Source organism: Aotus nancymaae, unplaced genomic scaffold, assembly GCF_030222135.1.
Source record: "Aotus nancymaae isolate 86718 unplaced genomic scaffold, 86718_ANA_hifiasm-v0.15.2.pri h1tg000010l, whole genome shotgun sequence".
Lineage (NCBI taxonomy): Eukaryota > Metazoa > Chordata > Mammalia > Primates > Aotidae > Aotus > Aotus nancymaae.
In genome coordinates, this window is record NW_026988421.1 from 29395003 (window position 1) to 29415938 (window position 20936).

Genomic DNA, 20936 nt, shown 5'->3' on the forward strand with positions numbered 1-20936 from the left:
AACACAATCATGATCTCTATCCCCTATCCCCAACAAGCCCCGCCTTCAGACTTCCACCATTCTTTCAAACAATCAAGCCTGGCCAGCCATGGTGGCACATGCCTGTAATCCCAGCACTTTGGGAGGCCAAGGGAAGAGGATTGCTTGAGCCCAGGAGTTTGAGATCAGCCTGGGCAACATAGTAAGACCCTGTCTCTATTTAAAATAAACGAAGAACAATCAAGTTTGTTTGTTTGTGTGTTTATGAGACAGTTTCACTCTTGTTGCCCAGGCTGGAATGCAATGGCATGATCTCAGCTCACCACAATCTCTGCCTCCTGGGTTCAAGCAGTTCTCCTGTCTCAGACTCCCAAGTAGCTGGGATTATAGGCATGTACCACCACACCCGGCTAATTTTGTATATTTTAGTAGAGATGGGGTTTCTCATGTTGGTCAGGCTGGTCTTGAACTCCCAACCTCAGGTGATCTGCCTGCCTCAGCTTCCCAAAGTACTGGGATTACAGGCATGAGCCACTGAGCCCAACCAGAACAATCAAGTTTAACACCTAGGAATCATTGGACTTCACCTTTCTCCTTCCTTATTTCCCAAGTCCATTCAACCACCAGGTCTGGCCAGCTCTCCACTAGCCTCAGCTCTGGCCCACATCCCTTTGTGCTCTGTTCTCTCCGCCCGCTCTGGTTCTGCCTTTCCTTACCTGAACTACGGCAATATCCTCATGCATGACCCTCCTGCCTCCCATCTTGCCCGACTCACGCTATTACCATAGCAACAGTCCACAGCCCCTAAAGCTAGGGTAACCGTATACTTTAGATTCAAACCAGGAGTTTTTTATGAGTGAGAGGAGGATCTGTAAAATTATAATAATAATTTTAAATTTTAAAAAAATGTCAGAGGACCAGGTGCAGTGGCTCACACCTGTAATCCCAGCACTTTGGGAGGCTGAGGAAGGTGGATCATGAGGTCAGGAGTTTGAGACCAGCCTGGCCAACATGGTGAAACCCCGTCTCTACTAAAAGTACAAAAAAGTTAGCTGGGCCTGGTGGTAGGCACCTGTGATCCCAGCTGCTTGGGAGGCCGAGGCAGGAGAATTGCACAAACCTGGGAGGCAGAGATTGCAGCGAGCTGAGACCACACCACTGCACTCCAGCCTGGGCAACAGAGCAAGACTCCGTCTCAAAAAAACAAAAAAAGTCAGAGGAACAACAGGCATAAACTGGAACTGTCTTAGGCATATAGTTATCTGAACTGAAGCATGTGCCTGATCACATCCCTCTCCAGCTCAAAGACCTTCCATGACCCCCACTGACTTCAGTTCGACTCCTTGTGCTGGCATTCCAGTCCTACCTTCCCAGCTCCGTTCTACCGCTCTCTCCTAGTTCATATAAAACTCCTCATTGGCCCTTGATCATGACTCATGCGATCCTACTCCTGTGCCTGTGTTCATGCTGTTTCTTCCTTCAGGAACGCCTTGTCTCCAGCTCTGCCTCTCAAATCCTATTTTTATTTCCAGACCCAAACCACAAACTATCCTCCACGAAGCCTCCCCTCATCCTCTTTCTAAACCTCACATTTCTTCCTGTCACAATTCGCATTTCCTCCTTCCTCTATTATTTCTGTGCTTTGCTCTCTCAAAGATGCTGATTGGTGACTGCACACAGCTCCACTCCCAGCCAGCTCTTTGGTTGGGCAGCTGTTTACAATGTGGCCTGGCGTTAAAAGATGAGCTGGGCCAATCCGATTTCTTCTCCTGGGACTTTGAACTATGAAATACTGAGAGACTAGAGCAGTTAGCAGAGGTGATGTAGAGAGAGACTCAGAGAGGCCGGCTGGTCAAATGCAAGTCACAGTTATGAGAAATTATGAGGAAACCCAGGAAGCCCTCGGTGCTGCACAGGGGTCAGAAGCAGTTATGAGCTGGAGCTTGGGAGGCTGCCCTGAGTGAGAATCCTTACTCTGCCATTTCCTGGCTTAAACCTGGAGCAGGTTGCCGAAACTCCTTGAGCCTCGGTGTTCTCATATGTAAAATGGGGGTAACGATATTAACTAACTGCACAGTGTTCTGAAGACAATTAACAGAAATAAGCATGGGAACCAATAGATCTGGTTCAGAACCTGTTAACAATTATTCTTCCTCCAATTACTCTAAAAATAATTATTAACGTCATTGATAATAATGAAGAAAGAGATAAAGAAGAGAGAGACCCTGTGGGGCCCGCTTCCACCTTACCAGGAGAGAGAAGTCGGTCCCCAGAGCTTCCTTGGTCCCTGTGTGCTTTCTGGGCCCAGTTCCAAAGACAAGCCATGTGCTTCAGTACAAAAAACCTTCATTTTTTCTTGTGATTACTCAAGTGAATCTCTGTTTCTTGCAAACAGAAGGAACCCTGCACAGACCCCTGTCTCCCTCATGTCTGGACTTGAGCTCCTCGAAGTCCAGAACAATGGTCTGTCTACCTCAGTATCCTGTCTGGGCGTTGAACACAGCTGGTGCCCAATAATTGGTGAATAAAAGAATGAATGAATGATGCTGGGTGCTGTGGCTCACACCTGTAATCCTAGCAGTTTGAGAGGCCAAGGTGGGTGAATAACTTGAGGTCAGGAGTTCAAGACCAGCCTGGCCAATATGGTGAAACCTTATCTCTCCTAAAAAACAAACAAACAAAAAAAAACAAACAAAAAAACCCGGGCGTGGTGGCACATGTCTGTAATCCCAGCTACTTGGGAGGCAGAGGCAGAAGAATGGCTTGAACCCAGGAGGTGGAGGTTGCAGTGAGCTGAGATCATGCCAATGCACTCCAGCCTGGGCAACAGAGTGAGACTCTGAAAAGAAAGAGGAAAGAAAGAAAGAAAGAAAGAAAGAAAGGAAGGAAGGAAGGAAGGAAGGAAGGAAGGAAGGAAGGAAGGAAGGAAGGAAGGGAAAGAAAGAAAGGAAGGAAGGAAGGAAGGAAGGAAGAAAGGAAGGAAGGAAGGAAGGTTCCAAAGCCTTTTGGGGGGAGCCTACAGAAAGGCTGTTTTTAGGAGACTCAGAAATCCATTGGGTAGATGGTTAGGGGAGAGTTCACAGCCCTGTCCCTCAACGCAGAACAAAAGGCAGGCCAGGACTGGAGCACTCTGGACCTCTTGCCTACATGCTGCTAGGCCTTGCCTTCCCTGTGGCACCAGATAGGGGACAAAAGGTGACAGAAGGGACAACTGAGGAAAGACACCTGCCCCTTCCCCTGCCCAGCCTCATCCCCTCCACTCCTTCTCCCAACTCCCAGACCCCAGTTCCGCTCACATCTTTTCAGACCCTTACCTTCACCATGTTTTCTTACCATGTATTTGCTCATGCCATCCCTTCCTGCTCCGATGCCCTCCTCCACCCTCACCTCCCACGAAAACTCCTACCTATCTTTTCAAACCCAGCTCAGAACCAGCCCCCTACTGGAATCTTCCCTGGATCTCTCAGGCAGTTAAATGCTCTTGTTCTGTGCTTCCACAGCCATTTTGGAGATTTTATGAGCCCTAGTTCATTGCTCCAATTACCAGTGTATTTGCCTGTCTTCCCCTCAAAAAGATCTCAAGGACAGGAATTTTGTCTTATTCATCATCACGTCCTCAGTGTTTAATAAAGGACTTAGCTCACAGTAGGCTTTCACTAAGTGTTTGTTGACTGACCATGTGAATGTAAGACTAGATTAATTCAGTTTCTCCCAGCTCTGGGATCCCTGGCTCCTGCTGTTTTCTCTTCTTCTCTGGCTGTCTTGGGCACTTTGTGAAGCCTTTCACAGTACTGTGACTATTTCTCCCAATGGCACCACTACTCACCCCCAGTCCTGAGAATGTCTATTGTCCATAACACAGGACACTACAGGGCTATAGATCCAAAGCTTCTTGAACCTAGAGATCTGGTAGTTAGGTCCTGAGCAAGGACCACAGGAGAATGAGGACACAGCGGGATGGGTTGGCACCTTGATTGTCCTCACTGGCCATGTGGGGCCTGGTGAGTGGTTCCAGGCTCTCCCTCCCAGGCAGGCCTCTGACCAGGCTCCAGGCATGGCTGCCACTTGCTTGCCCTCCTACCTCCCCAGGCCCATGGCTGCGCGGCTGGCGGAGGCTGCGCTGGGCCAGCCTGAGCAGACAGCCTTGCGCAATTGCTGGCTCCAGGCCTCCCAGCCCAGCTTGTAGCTCCCCCCAGAGTGGCGGGATTGATTGGCTGCAGCCGGAATGGGCACCAGTCTCCCTGGCTTGGACAGAAACGGGGCCATCTGTTACACCTCTAGTTAAAAGTACATAAAGTTGAGCATTTGTGCGCTGACAATACCACCCCTGACACCCTCCACGCGGCACAGCACTCCGGCTCCTTGGCAGGCTTGCGCCCCGCGACAGGCCGGCACAGCAACGCCTACACGCTGGTTCATTTGGCACTGCTGCAGGCACCATGGCTCCACCCTCCAGTGGCCTGCCCCAGCTGAGTCTAGCCTAAAATCTCAGATCCCACCTGTATTAGAGAACAGAAGGGAGGATTGAAGGGTGTGAAGGTGTATATTGGTGGCAACACCTGCCCCAGCTCAGGGTGCCTGCTGTGCTGCAGATAATGCCAGACTTCAGGCTGTGATTTGGAGGGACCCAAGACAGCTGCTCATGCCAGTCCTGGGGGGCAAGTCTCAGGTAGACCCAAGTTGGTCCTGTGCTTGAGTCAGGCCTTTGGTTTCCTGGACTAAGCCAATTAGAAAAATCCACTTTGTTTCCCAATAAGATCATGCACCTTGAGTTTGGAGTCCCCAAGGCATCCTGTTACAGCAGCTAACGGGACAGCCCTAGACAAGACGGGGTCCTGAACTTTGCCCTTGCTTCCTGAGTTCTAGGCTCTGGTTTCTGGGCTCTAGGATATGGATTCTGATTTCTGAACCCTATTTTCTGTTCTCTGGCTCTGGGCCTGGACATTCAAGGCATTCCACAAATGTCTTTTCCACTTGTCTTCCTCTGGTACTCTAGCCAGGCTAGGCTGCCTTTTCCTCAAAACGACTGTGGGCATTCCTGCCTCTGTTCCTTTGCTCTTGCTCCCCATCACTCCAACCTAGAATGGTCTATTTCTTTTTTGATGGAGTGTCACTCTGTCACCTAGGCTGGAGTGCAGTGGTGCAGTCTCAGCTCACTGCATCCTCCGCCTCCCAGGTTCAAGCGATTCTCCTGACTCAGCCTCCCAAGTAGCTGGGATTACAGGCATGTGTCATCACATATGGCTAATTTTTGTATTTTTAGAAGAGACAGGGTTTCACCATGTTGGCCAGACTGGTCTCAAACTCCTGGCCTTAAGTAAATCTTGGCCTCCCAAAGTGTTAGGATTACAGGTGAGTCACCGCACCCAGCTAGGATGGTCGATTTCTTCCCTTCAACCACTCAATTCTTCTCACATTTCAAGGACTAGCTGTAGTGTTAGCTCTGCCAGACAGGCTTCACTGGCTGCAGGGCCCTTCCCTGCTCTGATCTCCAGCGGCTTCCCTCACCATCTGAATGGTTTCTCATGAGGTTTGTCCGGTATGAGTCTTGAGATCCTTCTGCGAAGAACCTGGGCTGGCCCTTGTCTTTTCCACAAACTAGCAAAGGGCTAGGCACATGATGTCAGGGGAGGCTCTAGACACGCCTACTTGAACTCAGCTCAGCCATAGAAAGGGGGATGACTGCAGAGGTGGTTCTGGCTCCCCTAGTGGCTCTGTCAGTCACAGTCCAGAAAGCAAATGGCCAGGTAAGCCGACAGCTTTTAGACATTGGTTTACTCATGTGTTTGTTTGATACACATTTATTGAACACCTTCTATTCTATGTGCCCAGGCCTCTGGTCAGCATGGAACAGGAGAGGGAATCATTTAAAAAAATGAGATTAGACACAGTCTTTGCCCTCTAGAAGCTTATCCATTAGTATAAGACTGTAAGTCCGCAAATACAACAATGCATTGAACCAACCAAAATCAACAGAAGTGCTCTTTGTCTTAGGCAATAATGGACTCTTGGAGCTGGAAAGGACGCCAAAGATCAGAGACTCTGATAGCCCATCTTCAGCTAAAATACATTTATATACATTAAATGAAACAACATTGACTAAAGCTTTTGCTTGACACAAAGTGATGGTCAATGGTGACAATGTTGGTGGCGACAATAAGATGGTGATTATTATCCTTCTTAGCAGGCGCTGAGCCCTGCTTGCATACTCCGTGTGTTGGGGGAAGCTCATTCCATTGTTTCCACTTTGATGCTTCAGAAAGTCATTCTCAAGGATGAGCTGAAATCAGCCTCCCTGTTCCCTCTCAGCAATACACTGGCCTTGATTCTACCTCCCAGACCATACAGCAGAGCTGGGACTAGGGTAAGGCCAGTGAGATGCCCAAGACACAAAACCTAAGAGATCACACACAGTGCTGAGAGCAGATGCCCTCCTTAAATATGGCACCTCGCCTGCCTCACCCTAGTCCTAGCCCTGCCACACAGTCTGTGCCTCCTCCTCAGCCAGCCTCAGGGGGGAAACTGTCAGATTTCTCAAGAAACTTAAGTCTCCAAAGGAGCTCTGACCAGCAGGCTATAGGATGTGGGTTGACCTGGTGCAGCCCCCACTCCCAAGGATGGAGTGATGGGGATGGGATGGAGGAAGACTGAGATTTCTGGGAGGGTATGAATTCTAGCCAGGGAGACCCACCTGCCCACTTCAAGCCTCTCATGCACAATTCCTTCTGCCTGGCTTGGCCTGGGTACTGCCAGCTCCCTCTCTCCTACAGCACTGGTACGAGCAGCCTAAGTAAGACTGGTGTGCCCAGATCTGAGCCCTATAAGAAGCCAGGTGGTAGTCTCTGAAGGACATTGAGCAGTGGACCTGGATATAGAAAGTCATGAGGCTGTTTCTCCTTCCCATGGTCATCTCCAGGTAGGGGGGTGTGTGTGTGTGTGTGTGTGTGTGTGTGTCTGTGTGTCTGTGTCTGTGTGCATGTGTGCACACGCACACAGAGGGCAGAATGTAAGGTTTACAGAAAAACTCCGGAGAATGGGGCTGGGAGGGGCATGGAGTCTGGTGACCTGCTATACTACACCCTAGTTTGGTCATCTCAAACAAGCCACGTGATCTTTGTGAGCCTGTTTGCTAGCTGTAAAACTGGAGTTAAAAAAACTATTTTCCACTGGGCATGGTGACTCACACCTGTAATCCCAGCACTTTGGGAGGCCAAGGTGGGCGGTTCACTTGTGGTCAGGAGTTCAAGACCAGCCTGGCCAACATGGTGAAATCCTGTCTCTAATGACTAATAGAAAAATTAGCCAGGCATGGTGGTGTGCACCTGTAATCCCAGCTACCCAGGAGGCTGAGGCAGGAGAATCGCTGGAACCTGGAACTCAGGAGGCAGAGGCTGCAGTGAGCCAAGATTGCAAGATCGCCCCACTGCACTCCAGTGTGGGGGACAGAGCAAGACTCTGTCTCAAAAAAACAACACAAAACAAAACAAAACAAACACTATTTTCCTACCTAGAGGGAGGATTATGTGAGGACCAACAGGCCAAGATCGATCCTGACTAGGATCAGCTGTTTTTGTGGGTCAGGGTGAGGCCCAGGCATGCCGAGACCTCTTTGGCTCTGCCCACATTAGAGTTGCACCCTGCCTGCTCTCCTGGGGTCCAACTTGATCTGTGTTGCCTGAAGCCACCTCTGCAGCCTCTCTGCTTCTCTCTGGCCCTCATTGATCCTGACCTGACAAATTCTCCATTTTTTCTTTCCTGTTTAAAAAATCCTGTCAACCCTCAAGGCGTCTTTGGCCTCCCAAAAGCTCTGAGAGGGAGGCAGTGATGGAATTCTTCCCATTTTCATAGATGCAAACCAAGGCCCACAGTAGGTTCGAAAAGCAGCCAGGCTGGCAGGGGGGAGGAAGGGTGGTGCTTGAATTCGGCTCTTCCGAGCCCCTCCTCCCAGGCTGGAGGCCGAGGGGTCACAGACAGACGCGGTAGAATGGGCACGGGGGCTTCGACGAGCAGACCAGAAGGCCACCCGGAGCGCTGGACCTGCGCGGGGAGCTTGGCGGCTAGGGCTTGCACTTCCCGCGACCCGCCGGCAGCAGGCGCTGTGGCAACGGCGCCCTCCGTCCAGGAGCATTAAGTTAAGAATAGCTCACACTAATATCCCTGGCTGTGTGGAAACAGCGTTTTATTAAATGCTTCACACAGATTTGGTATAATAAAGATGAATATATTATATCCTTTGCCTCCCCCAGAGTGAGACAATAATAAGGGAGGAGGAAAAAAACAATAAAGTGAAACATAAATGCAACGTAATGGGACTTGTGGCGAGAGACCCGTGGCCTGTCTGGGCCGCCACGTACGACCCCACGGCTGAGACTAGGGACTGGGTCACTGGGAGCCGGACTCCAGCCCCTCCTTGCCCAACCAGAACGTCCCAGGCCCTGGCTTCCACTCTGCTGCCCTACAGCCAGTCCTCCATGCACTGCAGCACTCACAGAGAGGCCCCTGGAGAGGGAGAGAGCGGGGACTGGCTAGGGCTGCCGTCGGTCCCGGGTCGGGGGGTGCGCCCTCCTCCCCGAGCCCCTTCTCCGATTGCGGCTGGGGACTGGGCCCCGGGCCCCACAGGACAGACTCTTGAGGAAAAACAGATCCAAGATCGATGGCTGCTCTCTTGGCCGGGGGAAGGCTGCCCGCGCCTCCTCGCCCCAAGGGGTCTCTCGTAGCATGCAGGAAGTTCCTCCTTGAGTCTTACTTCTATCCTTCTCCGGGCACTGCCAAAATCGTTTACCTGAAAATAAGAATTCCAAAGCTTTCGTAGGGCAGAAAGAAAGGAACACCTGGAGATTCAGCCCAACTCCTCTCGGCTTAGGTCACTCCAGGCCCTGCGAGGGCTCGATTCACCAGTCAAATGTCATACTGTGTGGCCTAAACACTAGAGCCGCTCCAAACGCGATCTGCGTTCAAATCCCACATTTGGTGCTGGCCAGGGCATCGCGACCTTAACCTCAGTTTCTTCTTTGGCAAAATGGAGACATGGTGAGGATTGGAGGGAAGGGTTCTAACACCTGGCACCCCATCGGCTGTAAAAAAGAAAAATAAAAAGCAGCTATCAGCTGCTCCCAAAATATTCGTTAAAACAAATGGCCATTTCAGATCTAGAATTCTCGAGAACCTCACTTCCTCCTTAGGCCTCAACACAGGCGACTCCCTTTCTCAAACGAATGAAAAGGTTTAGTCTCCCAACACCTCTAAATCTCCTGCCTTTTACCACCGTCAAGGCTTAGAGAGGTGGAAAGACTTACCCAGGATCACACAACCAGCCGGTGGCAGAGCCATCTGAGGCCAGGGAATTGCCAGCCTCCCTCACCTGTCTCTGTGAAGACACCCGAGCTGCCCTGCTGCCGCCTCCCAGAAGCCCCTCGAGACTCAGAGTCCGGGCTAAGGCCATGAAGGTGGCAAAGTTAGTCCAGGCCTCCCTAGGGGACAGGGCTGCAGTGGGTGGCACCTCATCAAACGAAAAGAAACGAATGAGAAAGAAATACATAGAAGCGGAGGGAAGCAGAAAGGAAAGAGGAGGACGAGGAAGATGGGGGGAGGGGGGAGGGCTGGTGGCCTCCAAGGAGGATTGGGATCTGGCTTTGCGGAATCCCTGTGAAGATACCTTTCCAGGCCTGGTGACTTTCGGGCCTGGTGAGTGCAGGCCCCGCAGAGCTAGCGGAGCCAGGGCAGAGGTCTTGGTCCGAGGCTCAACGCAGAAGTGTAGGAAGGCTGCGTGGGGACAGGAGGGGCGACAAAGGAAGGGAGTCGATCTAATTAATGGAAGTGAAGGAGCTGGGGAGGAACTGGAGGGATTGAGCGTTGGTGGGTGTGAGACGGGATGAATGCAATCCCTCAGGATCGGGAACCCAGGGACTGTGGGAATTAGGAAGAGCCAAAGGGGCTGGGTTCCGCTCAAACGAAATTAGGCTTCAGGCGCTACGAACTGTACCTAGAGGGCGGCGAGGAGACAGGGGAGTCTGGTGCGGCGAGAATTGCATCCACAGGCCCAAGGAAGACGGGGAGAGGCTCAAGTACATGGGAGCTCAGAGAGGGCGGAGGGCCCTGCAGCTTCCCTGGAGCCTCACTTCAGGGCAAGGAAAATCCCGGCCAGGACGAGGCAGCTCCGAGGGATCCCGGCTCCGAGCTCAGATCCGAGCCTGACGTCTTCACTGTGCTTGGAGCCAAGCCGCCCACGTTCCCTGTGCGGCTGGGCACTACAGATGCTGGGTTTTCCGCAGGTCAGACGTCCGCATCCTTTATTCTGACTCCGTCACACCGCCTGTCTTCTCTAGCCCAGATCTTGGGACACAGGAGCGGCTTAGCTGGGGTAGACTGCCCAGCAGGCGGCCCCCTGACCCACTGGAGCCTGAGGGAGTTGGGAACGGGGAAGCTCTCCCACTCGACCTGGGTAGAATCCAGGATACTGTTGGGCAGGAGATCTTCTACACGACTCCCTCTACCAGGGCCTTGAAGAGTGACCTACTCCCCTCCGCGGGGTCTGGGACTCCGCGCAGCGGCGGCACTAATGCAACGGGCCCCGCGCGACTGCTGAATTATTCACGTGCAGTTTATTTATTATGAGAAGCCTGACTCAGGCCTTTCTGATGTCCGTTTACGGGCGGGCGGCTCCTTGGTCTCCTCGTCTGTCCCGATTCGGCCTTCCGCCTTTCCACCTGGCCTAGCCCAGGCCCCATGCCTGGCCTGAGCCCGGCGCCCCGCCGCAGCAATGAGACAGACCTCTGTGAAAGGGAGGGAGCTGACTACCACTCATGGTTTTTGCTCGGACTGCGATGTTTCTGGGCCGTCTGGGTTAGTAAGATAGAGGGTCAGCTCTTGGAGTTTCTAGGGATGGCAAGGAGAAGGAAACCCCAATTGTAGGCTCAGGAAAGCAGCCTCTCTCATCCCATTCCCACCCCTCACCCCACCCCACCCCATAAATAAATAGCCATCCCTGGAGCCCAGCAGCACCCGGCTCCAGGCTGCAGACCCGCTGGGGGAAAACAAGGGACTAAGGGTTTCACCCCTACCCAGCATTACACTGCCAGGACAACAAAGGGAGGAGATACGGGGGACTCTGGATCCTCTCTTAGGGTGGCATCTTTGGCCTTGTGCTTGGTAGTTCCCTTTGCCTCCAGGGTGGTCCCTCCTTCTGCACCTATTCACACGCTCCTGGTTTTACAAAGTTCAACTCAAATGCCACCTCTATTGGGAACAGAACCAGATTCTTCCCCACCCCACCCCCACACACTTACTTAGTTTCCTTTATCCTCTTCATAGACCTCTGGGCTACTGGGGTGGTGGGTGGGTGTCTGTTTCCTGCCATTCTGCCTGCCCGTCACCTCCCATCTTCTGTCCATTCTTTCTCTGTTTCTGGACGCAACAAATGATGAGGGTTCAATCCTATTTTCTTTTCTTTTCTTTCTTTCTTCTTTTTTTTTTGACAGAATCTCCCTCTGTCACCCAGGCTAGAGTGTAGTGGTGCGATTTCAACTCACTGCAACCTCCAACTCCCGGGTTCAAGTGATTCTCCTGCCTCAACCTCTGAGTAGCTGGGACTACAGGTGCACACCATAACACCCAGCTAATTTTTGTATTTTTAGTGGAGATGGGGTTTTGCTATGTTGGCCAGGCAATTCTTGGGCTGCCGACCTCAAGTGATCCATTCGCCTCAGCCTCCCAAAGTGCTGGGATTACAGGCTCAGCCACTGTGCCTGGCCTCAATCCTATTTAAAAAAAAAAAAAAATCCAACCTGGGCAACATTGCAAAACCTCATCTCTACAAAAAATACAAAAACTAGCCACTCATGGTGGCCCACGCCTGTAGTCTCAGCTACTTGGGAGGCTAAAGTGGGAGGATCACTTGAGCCCAGGAGGCCGAGGCTGCAGTGAGCCCAGATTGTGCCACTGCACGCTCCATCCTGAGTGACATAGTGAGACTCATCTCAAACACAAAAACAGTGAATGAAGTTCATTACTAAGTCAGACCATACCACTGCAGCTGGGTCCACAACCCAGGAAACTCACTCCATAGCCAAAAAGCGTTAGAGAATGTCTCTGGGCCCCTCTGTGTGTTTTGGTGTGAGCAGCAGGAGTGCCGCACACATCTGCAGGCAGCTGGCAAAACCAACGCACCTACCCTTCACTTGTACCTCTTGTCCTCTCTCTGAGGCACAGGCTAAGTTCCATGTCTGGCTCTCTTTTTGTCCCTTGATTGTTTATTTAGTTACTCAACGAATGCTTGGAGACCTTGGTGTAGGCTGGGCTGGTATGGGGGCATGGAGAGATGATTCAGGTTCTTCCTTCCCAAGTTCACAACAGACAGAGAGAGAGAGGCAGGACAGACAGACAAAGCAGCACATTCCTGGCAATGTGACAATGACACCCAGGGGAATGTGCTAAGGAGCACAGAGGAGCTGAAACGGGCAGAGGAGGTTTCCCTCAGGAGATGAGTTGGGCATTAGAGACAAAGTAGGAGGGGCCAGGAAAGGAAGGGACACAAAGCATCCCAACCCCTGGATGAGGGGAGCAAAAGCTTGGAACCAAAAGAGAAGGCTGATCCAGAGGCTGCAGAGTATGGGCACCCAGGACTTGAGCGTTGCTGGGAACTTGTCTCTTCTCCTCCCTGCCTGTCTCTGTCACTCAGTGGTCTGTCTATGCCCCCTAACACTTCCAGAGGAGAAGCACTCCCCTCTCCTTCCATGCAGGACTGCTGTGCCTGGAGGAGGCTGGCCCCTGTGGTATGGCCACCATGTCACAGTGCCCTGAAGGAATTCAGCTCACAAAAGAAGTAGGGAAGGGGAGAATCAGGGAGGGGACCAAAGGAGTGTCCTGCCCTCAGACCTTGCCTCCACTTCTTCCTGCTAGCTGAGGTCCTAAGAGCTGGGCATGGCTAGAGAAAGCAGGGCAGGTCCAAGAGCAGGCTTGGAGCCCAGCCTGAATTTTGAAGCAACTGCCTCCCTGCTCCCCACGCCTGGGAGGAGGCCACTTCCCTCCCCCTTCCCCAGTGGCTTGATTCCAGCCTTTACCTTTTCTGGATCCCCACCTGCTTTGAGAGTCCTAGGTGTTATGTAATATTGCTCCCAGAAAAATGTGACCCTCTGGGTGCACATACACAATTTCTGGGGTTTACGGAGCCCCTAAAGCCCATTCAAAGAGCCCTCGGGGGACCTCTGGTTAAGAAACCCCTGGTTCAGGGATTAAGGGAACAGACTTGAATCAGAAAAAGAAACAGTGCTCCAATCCTGATTACTCCAAAACAAGCTGTGCGACTCTGGATGGGTTACTTAACTTCTCTGGGCCTCATTTTCCTACTATGTAAAATTGGGGTAAGAGCGGTAGCTACCTAGAAGGATTGTGAGTAATAAATGAAATGAATAAACACTTAGCCTGGAGCCAGGCACAAGGTAAGGGCGTATGGTATTTATTGTCATGGTTATTGTTGCTGTTACTGCAGACAGTGGCCCAGGGCAAAATGTAAAAACCAAGCGGGCAGTCCTGGCTCAGCCTGGGTGGAAGGAGGCCGTCTATCATAGTCCACTTCTATAGCAGAAGAGGTGCTCCGAATTCAGTGTAGCAGGTCATCATGGGACAAAAACAACAATTACAACAACAACAACAGTAAAGGATCTGCACTGCTGGTCAAGTTAACTTGTTTCAAGCGCTGTCAGACGCTTTTCTCTAAAGGAACTCTGGCCTGAGAGGCAACGCTGGTGCTTACACAAATAATCTGGAAATGAATGGGGCTACCAAAACAATCCAGATTGAATCCAATGGAGCCTTTGGGGGTTTAAGTGAATTACTCTCCTGTGTTAAGGATTAACTTGTTTTGTTTGGGTCTGCAGGGTCCCCTTATTGTGGCAATTCATGAAATGCTCTTTCCCTCCTCTTTGTCTGGAATATTCCCTAAACTGAGGGCAAGCAGATTTTTGGCAGAATCATCTCTTCCTATCCACTGAGATAGAATAAACCTGGACGCTGGCTGTTTAAGCAGCAAACAGGAACTCAGGATCCGGGTAGCATGTAGATTAGGCTCTGAAGACAGGTACTTCCTCTGTGGAGGAAAATATCAGCTGCTTTCAGCTCCAGGTGAGAGGATGCTGGCCCAGCTGACTGGGAGTGGGGAGACCCCCAGAGTGTCTGCCTTGCCCCAGCACAGGGGCTCAGGAGGGGATCGGGTGGAAAGATTGGAGCCTGGACTGTCAGGTCAGGCTCTCCCCCAGACCCCGTGCTCCTCATTTCTGGAATCCTTTTAATTTCTAAACTCCTCTGAGGGGCCCAAACCATCCCCCTCCACATTGCACAATCATGTATACCCCATTTGCTCTATGGGAAGTCATTCAACCAATATTCAGCGGAAGCCCCGGTGTCTCCCAGGACTTCGAAGGTCCGAGATGAACCGGAGTACCCAGGTGAAGGTTCCTGCCCTCAGGTCTGGCAGGGGAGGCAGGTAGGGGTCAGTACACAAACCTGAAATATACTTCATTGCTCTGCAAGAGGGGTACAAGAGGCAAGCAGACTGGGCTCCCAGGAGTCCAGAAGATTCCAGCCCCACCCCCATGGGGTTTTCCAGCAGTGGAGGTAGGGGTGGTACCACCGGCTTCCCCACACCCCGCACCTCATACCACACCCCACACCCCCAGACCTATGGTGTGCCCAAGTGTATTTAGCCAAGAGGCCAACCAATTAGGCCAAAAGAGCCAAGCCATAGGATTGGGCAGCAGGTACAGGCCAGCCAGGGAAGATTTGGTGACAGTGGTGGAAGTAATTTAGCAGATGATTGTGAAATGTCCTGTTCTTTTTGACATGGTGTGGCTGAAGACTTAAAGGTCTCAATACCAGCCAGCAGGATAAGACATGAAGAACAAGCCAAGCAGAGGGACCCCTCTGCTCCCCAGTTCACATTCCTCCCCTTCCTGCCAGCTTCTCAGTAACCCTGAACTCCGCTGGTCTTGAGGGTCTGGGAGATGGGCAACAGCAGGGGCTTGGCTTGTCCTTAAAGTCCTATCCTGTGGGCTAGTACCAGATGCAATGCAGAGCCTGAAGAGGACAGAAAGAGTGTGGAAGTATGGGAGGAACTCTCTCCCTCCCCCTTCTCTCTCTCTCTTTCTTTCTCTCGATTGGGATCCAAAGGTCCTGGCTCCTGGATCTAAAGGGGTCTCCCTGCCTCCCTGCTAGAACTGGGGGTGTCACTTGCCTGAGGCTCTGGGTCAGGGGTTTGGGGTTATGGCTGGAAAAGGCTGAGGTGGGATCCTGAGGGTAAGAAGTGAGAGGAGACAGACCCCTCTTGGCCCCAGAGCTTCCAAGTCACCCAGGCTCAGCTCCCTGGCGCCCTCTCCCTCGTCCTTCTCTGACTGCCGGTCTCCAGGCTCTTACTCTGCGTTCGCTAGGTCAGCATCACCTAGTGGCTCCCAGGGCAGCAGGGAAGCAGTAGAGACAGGTCTGCCCTGGGGTGGGTCTGCAGCTCTGAGAGAACTGTGATTCCCATTCTCACCAGTCCTGTCTCTGAGGACTTGTCATCTTCCCACTCGCTTACCGCCCCCCCGAAAAATGCAGGACAAAGATGAGTTCCAGAGTACGGAGTTCTTCTCAACACTCACGGCACTGGGGCACCAAACAGGAACCCTTTCTCCCGACACTGTCCCTTTTACTCCAGAGAGCTGCCAGCCATGATTCCAAACAAACAAGTGAATGCCAGATCATGAAACCTAACTCTGCTCTGCAGAGGCATCCAGAGAGAGAACCTGCTTCCTGCCCCACAGCCCAACTTGGCTCACTCCCTTTCTGGGGTTAGAGATGAGGGGTGATGGGCAAGAAATCCTAGTCTTCCCATCCCAACCCCTGTCCTGGGCCACAAGTCCTCACATTGGCCTCTCTGGGCTCTTTTCTGGTCCAAGCGGTGCTGCCCAACCCACAGCCCACCCACCCAGGAGTTTACAAACAAAGCCAGGGCTGGGGCTGTGTGGGGCTGTGCGTGTGGGAGGGAACAGCTTTTCCTCCCTGGACTCCAATCCCCTCTAGGTCCTCCCCTCCTTTCTACAAGGGCAGAAATGGAAAATTAGTAAGGAGGCCAGTGGTCCCACATAAACCGAATGGGGTAGCAAGAGAGGAAGGCCTGAGGGCACAGCCCTGCTGGAGTGCCTCAGGGAAATGAAAGAAATAGCTGAGTTCAAACCACCTATATACCCACGGGTTCACATGCATTTACACAAATATACACATGGAGAACCACACACAAACACATTCAAAAACACAAACACCATCAAGTAACAATGCACACAACACGCTCTCCCGATATTCACAGATCCCAGGCCCAAAGGTCCCTAGTCCCAGCCTAACTGGAAGCCCGGCCTCCCTGCGAGTTCCTGAGAGCAAAGCCCCAACCACGGCCTGGCCCCCGCCCCGCATCCGGAACAGCTGGAGTCGGCCTGGCCGTATACTCTAGCCGGGCACTGGGCTAGGCGGGGCCGGCAGCAGGGCCCCGGTCGGGGCCCGGGCGGAGCGCAGCGGGGAGGCACTGAGCCGGCCCCGTTAGCTCCGGCACCTGGCCCGGCTACCCGTCAGACGCCCATCATCAGGCCAACGGTGGCCCCACCAGCCTGGGGAGCGGATGCCGGAGGAAAGTGTGCAAGATTGCCAGAGGAGGTAGGGCGGCCGCTTCGGGAATCAGGCCGGGGGAGAGGCTCCCAGAGCCACCAACAATTCTCTCCTCCGCCTCTCCGCGTGGAGAAGGCTGTGCTGCCCAACTAGCCCCCTCCCCCAACCCCTGGGGTCCTCCACCCCCTTCCCGCGTCGCCCACCCAGGGCTGCCGAGCCGACTCTGACCTCCTGAGGGCCAGCCCAAGAGGGCTTCAGATTCCCTCTCCCCAGGCACGTCGCCCAGGCAGTGGGGTGAGGGGCAAGAGGGTCACGGGTAGAGGCGCTGGGCTCTTGATCTCAGCTCCTCAAAGTCCACGCTAGGCGGCAGCGGGGCCCACCCCGTCTCCTGGTCTTACCTGGCCCGCGCGGCGGCCGCGTCCCTCCCAGGCTGGGGTTCCCGCCACCCTTTCGGGCTCCATATCCCGGGTCGGAGAGACCGAGACCTCCGGGCCGGTGCTGTTTTTGCAGCCAGGCCGGCGGGAGGCGGGTGCGCCAGGAGGGTGGCTCGCAGTTTGGGGTGGGGGCGGTGGCTTTTCCGTCGCCCGAGGTTCGGGTGCAATAAAGGGGCTGCTAATGTAATTTACAAACAGCTCGGGCCGAGCGCGGCGCGGCGCCCGGACTGACAGGCGCATTAGGCAGGCTAATTCCAGCCGGCTCCTCCTACCCCCGGCCCGCTAATTAATGAGCTTCCCAACTTAGAGCCGCCTGCATTGGACAGACAGAGAGTGAAAGAGAGGGCGAGGGAGAGGGAGAGAAGGAGAGAGACGGGGGGGAGCAGAGAAGAGAGAGGGAGGGAGGGAGAGAGAGAGAACAGGAGAGAACAGAGAGAAAGAAGAGAGGAGAAAGGGAGAAAGGAGAGAGAAAGAGAGAGTAGTGCCGCTGCAGATAATTGATTACACCTCGATCAAGGCTAACTTGTTAGCAATAGTCAATTGCCCCGTCTCTCCGCCTCCCTCGCAGTCCGGGATCGGCGCCCTCGCCTCGGCTCTTCCAACTGCGGCCGCCAGGACCCGGGGCCAGGAGCCACTGCCGAGCCACCTGACACCTTTAAATAGCACCGGGGCTGGCGAAACTGGAGCCCCGCGCAGCGCGCCCCGGCTCCGGCCCCGGATTGCTGGAAGCCCGGGCAGCGGCGGCACCCGCGTCAGCACCCTCCTCCCGGGGCCCTGCGCTGTTCTGCCCGCCTCAGCGGCCGCGCTAATCGGCCCCGCGCCCGGCCCGCGTCCTGCCCAGTGCGGCCTCCTTCCCACCAGCCGCCTCCCGCCCGCGCCGTCCGGCGCCCGAGCTGCCCGAGGGCTGGGTCCCCCCGGCCCGAGCCGCCCAGGCCGGGCCCCCGAACGAGGCCGAGATGACTTCCAAGGAAGACGGCAAGGCGGTGCCGGGGGAGGAGCGGCGGCGCAGCCCGCTGGACCACCTGCCTCCGCCCGCCAACTCCAACAAGCCACTGACTCCGTTCAGCATCGAGGACATCCTCAACAAGCCGTCTGTGCGGAGAAGTTACTCGCTGTGCGGGGCGGCGCACCTGCTGGCCGCCGCGGACAAGCACGCGCCGGGCGGCTTGCCCCTGGCGGGCCGCGCGCTGCTCTCGCAGACCTCGCCGCTGTGCGCGCTGGAGGAGCTCGCCAGCAAGACGTTTAAGGGGCTGGAGGTCAGCGTTCTGCAGGCAGCCGAAGGTAGGCGCAGCTGCTGGGTCCCCCTGCACCCAGCGCCTCGCGCCCTGTGCCCTGAGCGCTTCGTGCCCTATGCCTCTGCTCGCCTCTGCCCGCTCCGGCCGCCAGGGCCTTCTAGCCTGAGCAGCTGCTTATGGGAGTGAAAATAGGTGGGACGGAACCCAGTCCTTATTTCCTAGGGGCCTCTGGGTAGGCCAGAGTTGGGAGGTGGCCGGAAAGGGGTGGTGGGAACCCAACCTCTCTCCGCAGTCTGCGTGCTTTGCCGGGCTCTCTTGCGTTCCCTGTGTCCTGGGAGCTCTTAGCCCAGCTACTCGGCGTGGGGAATCGAGAGTCTTTTGCTGGGACCTTCTGGGTAGGGCAGAGTTTAAATGATTGGGAAGGGATGGAGAACCAACATTCACATCGCAATTAGGGTGTCCCTGTCTGGCTTTCTCACACTCTCAGAGACTTTGGGTCTTTCCAACCAACTCTTAGGTAGTGGGCAGAGACTAAAACAATTTTTCCTAGGGACTTCTGGGAGACCAAAGACAGGAGAAGGTTTGCCGTAGCCAAGGCTTGCCCTGGTCCTGGAGGCTGAATTAAATCTGAGAAGGGAACATTGGTAGACTGCAGGCCAGACAGGCCTGGGTGGGGTACGGAGTTATGGGGGGAAGAGCCAGGGTGGGGCTTCCTCTCTCCCAACGCGAGCCTACACTGTCCTTTCCTCCCAGGCCGCGACGGGATGACCATCTTTGGGCAGCGGCAGACCCCTAAGAAGCGGCGAAAGTCGCGCACGGCCTTCACCAACCACCAGATCTATGAATTGGAAAAACGCTTTCTATACCAGAAGTACCTGTCCCCCGCCGATCGCGACCAAATCGCGCAACAGCTGGGCCTCACCAACGCGCAAGTTATCACCTGGTTCCAGAATCGGCGCGCTAAGCTCAAGCGGGACCTGGAGGAGATGAAGGCCGACGTAGAGTCCGCCAAGAAACTGGGCCCCAGCGGGCAGATGGACATCGTGGCGCTGGCCGAACTCGAGCAGAACTCGGAGGCCACAGCCGGCGGTGGCGGCGGCTGCGGCAGAGCCAAGTCAAGGCCGGGCTCTCCGGTCCTCCCCCCAGGCGCCCAGCAGGCCCCGGGCGCTGGCCCCCTGCAGCTCTCGCCTGCCTCTCCGCTCACGGACCAGCCGGCCAGCAGCCAGGACTGCTCGGAGGACGAAGAAGACGAAGAGATCGACGTGGACGATTGAGCGGCACTCCAGGTCTTCCGCTGCCCTGGGTTCCTAACGCCCGCAAGCCCACCACCTCCCGGACCGGACTGCCGAGGGGAGCTGGGACCTCCTCTGCCAACTCCCGCCTCCTCCCCTGTCCCCGGCCCCGGACTCGGCTCCTGGCAGCCGCCTCTTCCCTCACGAAGCAATAAACCCGGGCTGGCCGGCCGGGCCGGCTGCAGCCAGCGGCCTCCGCCGCCCCGGAAGCCCTCGCCGTGCAATTCTGTATGGCTTCTGTATAAATATTTAAACCTATATAGCGGGTTCTTCCCACTGCAGCCTGATTTTTTTCTTTCTTTTATTTTTATTTTTTAAATCTCGGAGATTTCGATGTTTTCAAAGCTCTCGGGCTGCCGGGATTGCTGAGGGCGAGGCAGAACCCAGGGCTGCGAACACTGACCCTGCGGTCTAGAGGACGGGCAGCTCCGGCTGTTTTGATTTTTCTCTGCATGTGGCGAATGCACCGGCCTGCTCCCTCCTCGCCTCCCTCGGCCTATTGCAGTTGACTTCTATTTCTTCCTGCGTTTTTTCCTTGAGTGGGAAGGGGATGAGGGGGGCAGCCGGGTCCTGACTTGCAAGTTTCAAAATCGATCTTTCCTCCCCACCCTCTGAGAGAGCAGTCTGTTTTCAATGCCATTTCTGCCTCCGAATGCCCACTAATGCTATTTTTAAGATTCTTCCCTCCCTCTGCATTTCCTCCGACTGACTGTTGGAGTCCGGCTCTTAGGGACAATGCAGGGGGAAATCCAACCAACCAACCATCGAAAACAGAACCCAAAGCCCTATAATTATTTTGTACTCTTTTTAGAATTTTTTTGCATGTGACAGAGACAGAGAGGAGGCCGATCCAAGCCCTCACCCCACCTCCTCCGCAGCTCTGGGTCTCTCTTGACACCTTGAACACCCCACTCCTAGCTCAACTTGGCCCGAGGAGGGTGGCCGGATGAGGGTGGGTTGCGAGTGCCCCTTCCCTGCTCCTCCCTTGCCCTCTCCTCCCCAGACTGTACCCAAGGCCTCTTTCTCCAATAAATAAAGTCTTTGCCATTTTACTAGAACCGGCGGCGACCGTGTTTGAGTGAGCGGGCCCGTTTCCGAGAAGCAGAGGCAGGCTGGGCTTCTTGCCACTGCTTCTCGCCGGTCGCCCCAGCCTTGGAGGTTTGGGGGGATTTTCAGGGCAGGCTTTAGAGTGAGGGGAGAGGGGGAAGCAGCAGGAGGAGGCGCTTCTGCCCTTAAACCCGAGGCAGCTACTAAATCGGGAGAGATGCGGGCTTCGCCAGGTCGGGGTAAAAAGGGAGCAGTGAAATGCTGGGAGAAAATGCCTGTGTGTGGGGAGGCACACCATAGTACAACATTAATTTGCGTTGAAC

At 54.4% G+C, this 20936-nt stretch overlaps 1 protein-coding gene across 1 annotated transcript; it reads left to right on the forward strand.

The window, feature by feature from the left end:
* The first annotated feature begins 17354 nt into the window (after positions 1–17354).
* On the forward strand, positions 17355–19824 carry LBX1 (ladybird homeobox 1). The gene is made up of 2 exons (XM_012439642.2): positions 17355–18320; positions 19028–19824. Exons 1-2 carry the CDS (start codon positions 17996–17998, stop codon positions 19546–19548), a joined length of 846 nt encoding a protein of 281 aa, XP_012295065.1. The 5' UTR covers positions 17355–17995; the 3' UTR covers positions 19549–19824.
* Positions 19825–20936: the final 1112 nt, after the last annotated feature.